The sequence below is a fragment of the Garra rufa genome, chromosome 16 (genome assembly GCF_049309525.1).
Source record: "Garra rufa chromosome 16, GarRuf1.0, whole genome shotgun sequence".
NCBI classification, from domain to species: Eukaryota; Metazoa; Chordata; class Actinopteri; order Cypriniformes; family Cyprinidae; genus Garra; species Garra rufa.
The window spans coordinates 20,198,309-20,203,442 of NC_133376.1; the positions used below are offsets into that span (position 1 = coordinate 20,198,309).

A 5,134-nucleotide genomic window follows, 5' to 3' on the forward strand; every position below is an offset into this window, starting at 1 on the left:
TTATGACAAAAAGCATTATTGTATATTATTGCTCTGTTTTAACATAATGATTATTAATATCGATATTGAAAACAATATAAAATGTTTTTGTTTCATTTTGGACACGACACATTCTTGGTCCATGACGTTAGCCAAGTCTAGCACAAGTTATGCAAAAACTTTGTTATAACTACTGAAGCTACTTAATTAATCTGTTATTTACATTGTATCTGCATTGTGTTGTTTATGATGAGAGAATTTGTGCACTCACAGACTAATCTAAGCGCATCTGATTGGCCAACACATTCCTAAGTTCAACAGAAACATGTTTGATTGGTTAGTAGACTCAACTCTGCACAAAACACTGTGTAAAGCACTTTAATTTCGCACTAATTGAATTGTCACTTTTCATTCATTTACAAATTTAATTTTAATCTTAACAGCCATAATGCGTTGTTTAATTATGCATTTTTTTGGCCCTTTGTCTTGAATTTATGGGGCATTTTGTTCAATTTGGTCGCATTTTTGCCATAAGTTAATTTCCGACCCTGATTGATATTTTCTGTGCAATTTCGATGAATAGGCACTGGAATGTTCAAGCTTCAAAAAGGATACAAAGATATATACAAAAAATAGCATCAAACATCCATGTGACTGAAATTTCTTAAGCCTTACAGTCTTACTCTCCTACAGTTTCTATTTTAAATCCCTACATGCCTCGATTTTTTTAAAGCAAGGTTTTGATTCGTTCATCACACAAACTATTGTATAGCTTCATAAGAACTGGAATAATATTATTTCAATATAGCTTCAGCTTCATCCTTCAGGCTGTCAGGAAACTCAACTCTCTCCCTGCTCTGCCCCCACTCCCATCTTCTGCCCCACAAACTTTCTGAACTGACACACATACACACTGACCTGCACCAGTCACTTTGCGCAGCATTGGTCTGCCAACTACCTCACACTACTCATAAGACTGTTACAAGACTGCTCTGACACTTTTACATTTTTACACACAAGCTCTGTTGCACTATATTGTTTACATGGTTTGCACTCTCTACCATGTGCCCTTACTTGTATATTGTATTTTTCATTTTTATACATTATATGTTTATTTGTACTTATTCGTATTTTTTCACTGTATTTAATGTTACTGTTTGTATTTAATGTTACTGTTTGTATTTAATGTCTGCACCATAGGTCTGAGAGTAACGCAATTTCAATTCTCTGTATGTCCTGTACATGTGGCAGAATTGACAATAAAGTTGACTTTGACTTTGACTCTTTAGGACCAATGTTGTCACTGAGAATTGGGAGTACATCTAGTGACTTAATGCTCAAGCTCACATTAAGTTTTTTCAGGTGCTTTGCGGGTGCCAAGTCTACGTCTTCCATTTCCCGCTTCATGCCTCAAACCCATGGATGGGTGCCGTTCATGTTCCAGGAAGGGTACAGTCATTCTGTTTGTACTACAAGAATTAGAAGTTAATAATCTGTGGAACCTCTTGCATATCTACATCTGTCTTTTAAAGGCCACTATTGTTTCTAAACCTAGTGATGCTGGACACAAATCATGTTCTTTTGCCAATAGGTATGTTTATGCAATTTTAAGACATAGTTTTGAATGCGCAGTGTTTAATTTGTGTCTCATTGCAGATGGTTTGCAGCTGATGGGAACCAGCAGGTTTGTGGTCATTGTGACTCAACATGGTCCTGATAGTGGTAGATAGCTGCTTTCAAAATTTGCTTTTGATGCTTCAAGTGCTGTACTGGACCTAGGTGTTTGCTTTTCCAGGTGCAAAGCCTCACTTGGTCCCCTAATGGTTCAAGAGCAATGAAAGACTTCTGGTTTTCAATAAATTTGTTAAACCTGTTCTCGTTTCCAGTTTGTTTTTTCTCATTTGCTAATAGATAAACTCTCCAGGTCCGGAGGAGACTCAAGTGTAATCAATTAAGCTGAAAGGGGAGGAGCCATCCTAATTCAAAGCTGTATAAAAGGCAAAGTCAAGCACTGGTGAGTATTGGGGCATTGCTTCCAAGTTTATTAGGATGGCATTCCTGCAAGGTGTGTTAGTGCTGGCTGTGATTGTTGTATTTGATCTGAGCAATGCACAGGGAAGTTTGACGTACCGTCAAAGTCCAAGGAGCATGAGCTCAGAATCACATCTGGCTTCCGGAGGTCCTGCTGTTTCTCCTCGAGGACTCTGGAACCCTATGGGAATGACCTCTGCCTTGCAGAGTCCTTTTGGAGTTCAGGAGAAGCAGCTGATGCAGGGTCCAGTCAAGCCTCTGGATTGGAGGTTTCCAGTTGTTCCAGAGGTTCAGAGTGAGTTGGCAGTGGATTTCCAGATCAGGCAACCCGTGACTCCCAGTAGCGTAGCTGTTCAATGCAGTGAGAGTAGTGTTCATGTGGAGGTACAGCAGGACTTGTTTAGCAATGGTCACCTCATCCAGCCATCTGATTTGTCTTTGGGAGGGTGTTCTGTTGTCGGTCAGGTTCCAGGATCTAGGGTGCTCTTCTTTGAGTATGAACTACAGAACTGCAACAGTGTGCTGATGGTAAGAACTTGTGACTCTATGAATGTCCATTAAACCCTTAAATGTAGATTTCTTCACTCTGAGTTTGGTTCTTTAAGAACTGTTCACTGAAAGGTTCCTTGGAACCCAAAATGAGTATTCTGTGGCATAACCTCAAGAGCATGGCTGAGTTGAATGCTCTTGGTAACAACTTCCATCTCTTACAGGTAACTGAGGATGAGCTTGTCTACACGTTCTCTCTTACCTACGCTCCTGAGGCACTTGCTGGCACTCCAATTACCCGTGCCGATGGCGCGATTGTTGGCGTTCAATGCCACTATCAAAGGTAAGTGACCCTTTAAGTGACTGTTGCCTCTTGCCTTGTTGCAACTGTAAGACAATTAATTGTGTCTTGAACTGCAGGCTTCAAAATGTAAGCAGCGATGCCTTGGTTCCAACTTGGGTTCCTTATGCCTCAAAAGAGGTTGGTGAAGATGTCTTGCTCTTCTCCTTGAAGATCATGTTGGGTAGGTGCAGTTTCTTTGGACCTTGTGCATGTGGCTTTGCCTAAACTCTGTTGTTCTTGCAGACGACTGGTCCTATGAGAGGCCTTCAAACTATTACTTCCTGGGTAATGTCTTCAATATTGAGGCGTCTGTGAAGGTGTACAATCATGTGCCTCTGCGTGTGTTTGTGGACAGCTGTGTGGCTACCCAAGTACCTGATGTGAACTCCCTTCCGAGATATGCCTTCATTGATAATCATGGGTAAGTTGAACTCTTGGTATTGAGTTGCTCATTGTAGCAACTTTGTCCTAATTGATAACTAGGGTCAACTCTATAGCGTAATGCATCTTGTAATGATTTGTCACTGAGTACATCGCAAAGCCTTGGCACTTGATGCTCTAAAGCGGGGTTCTTCAAATCTTGCCCAGCACTGGGCGTTTAGCTCCAAGAGAAGATTAAAGTGTAGAGTCAACACCACCAAAGCTCCAAAAATCAAGTGCATTTTAGATTTCCAATCCTAATCAAACTCCTGAACCTAATCGAGCTCTAAAGTTTACTGAAACTCCACAAGCAAAATGCTTTTAATCAAGGTTTAGGGTTAAACTCTGCAGGCCTGAGGCTCTTCAGGACTCCTGGACTAGAGCTGCCCTTATGCCTTTAAGGTCATGTAACTGTTTGAGCTCACGTTCTTTTAAGGTGCTTTGTGGATGCCAAGGCTACGTCTTCCAGCTCCCGGTTCATGCCTCAAACCCAGTATGACAAGGTCCAGTTCCAGCTGGAGGCATTCATGTTCCAGGGGGGAAACAGTCATTCTGTATGTACTACGAGCATCAAGAGTTAATTTGAGTTTTTCCTGCTGCTTTGGGTTTGACCTAATTTTGAGTCTCTTGCAGATCTATATAACCTGTCTCTTGAAGGCCACTATTGCTGCTGTACCAAGTGATGCTGGACACAAGTCATGTTCCTTTGCCAATGGGTATGTTTATGCATTTTAAGAGCTTTTAGTTTAAGGTGCGGTGTTTAACTTGTGTCTCATTGCAGATGGTTTGCAGCTGATGGAAACCACCAGGTTTGCGGTTGTTGTGACTCAACATGTGGTCCTGATAGTGGAACTGCTGCTTTCAGTGGTAGGTAGCTGCTTTCAAAGTTGCTTTTGATGCTTTAAGTGCTGTATTTGACCTAGGTGTTTGCTTTTCTAGATGTTCAGTGGGAAGGCAAGGCCTCACTTGGTCCCCTAATGGTTCAAGAGCGTCACAAGACTTCAACTGGTTTTCAATAAACTTTAAGAAACCTATTCTTGCTTCCGGGTTTTTTTTTTTTTTTTTTTTTTTGACTTAAACATGTGTCTCTTAGTACTTGAGCTTTTAAAGGGTCACAAAACCCTAATTTGTTTTGTGCTCATTGGCTGCGTGGCTTGTATAGTACCACTCTACATTAGCCGCGTTTCCACTGTCGGGCCAAAAGCGGGCGTGCTAGTGCGTGCCACGGCCAGTCGCGTTTCCACTGTCACTTCCGGGGCCTGATCGTGCCTCGTCGGTGCTTCCTCAGGGCCAATGGCCCGGGTTTTTCGGCCCTACGAAAACCTTGGGCCAGAGCGGGCCAGCTGGGGCTTGAGGCGTGGTCAAAGTGAAAGGCGGAGTGTGTCTGCGGTAAGAAGCGCATTTCGCCGAATTACTAATACAGGGCTCTTCTAAGCATTTGGGCCGAGGACAATATACAACGCCAGTTTGACGGCGTCTGCAGAAACGAAGATGTGATAAAAATAAAATTTTGGACAAATGCAAATAAGATCCTATAAAAATGAGATCTGATGTATAAGTTTATTTACGTCGTCCAAAAATTCACCAACACACCATGATAACATAACATACACTGTATCTGTACCTAAATAAAGGCATACAAAATTATACTAGAGGTACAACTGTGTAGTTATTTTTTTTTTTGAGGTAGTGTGTAGATAATGTGCAACATTTTGTTTGTAATACCAAGTTAGACGAAAGATTTGTGTGTAGGTCATAAAAACAACGCTTCTTTTCAAGTGATTTATTAATGTAATATATTACAAATATTGCTGCTGCATAAACAACTGTTGCAAAGAACTTCTTGCATCAGAACAGACATCACCAACATTA

At 41.3% G+C, this 5,134-nt stretch overlaps 1 protein-coding gene across 1 annotated transcript; it reads left to right on the top strand.

The window, feature by feature from the left end:
* The first annotated feature begins 2,028 nt into the window (after positions 1 to 2,028).
* Positions 2,029 to 4,281, top strand: LOC141288515 (zona pellucida sperm-binding protein 3-like). The gene is made up of 8 exons (XM_073820670.1): positions 2,029 to 2,538; positions 2,724 to 2,842; positions 2,920 to 3,023; positions 3,086 to 3,263; positions 3,699 to 3,816; positions 3,896 to 3,978; positions 4,044 to 4,129; positions 4,202 to 4,281. The coding sequence occupies exons 1-8, from the start codon at positions 2,029 to 2,031 to the stop codon at positions 4,279 to 4,281; spliced, it is 1,278 nt and encodes a 425-aa protein (XP_073676771.1).
* Positions 4,282 to 5,134: the final 853 nt, after the last annotated feature.

Excerpts from the sequence above, each read along its gene's own strand:
- LOC141288515 (XM_073820670.1), top strand. The coding sequence starts at position 2,029 with ATGGCATTCCTGCAAGGTGTGTTAGTGCTGGCTGTGATTGTTGTATTT. Across the intron at positions 2,539-2,723 it reads ACTGCAACAGTGTGCTGATG|GTAACTGAGGATGAGCTTGT; the intron begins GTAAGAACTTGT and ends CATCTCTTACAG. Across the intron at positions 3,024-3,085 it reads CTCCTTGAAGATCATGTTGG|ACGACTGGTCCTATGAGAGG; the intron begins GTAGGTGCAGTT and ends TTGTTCTTGCAG.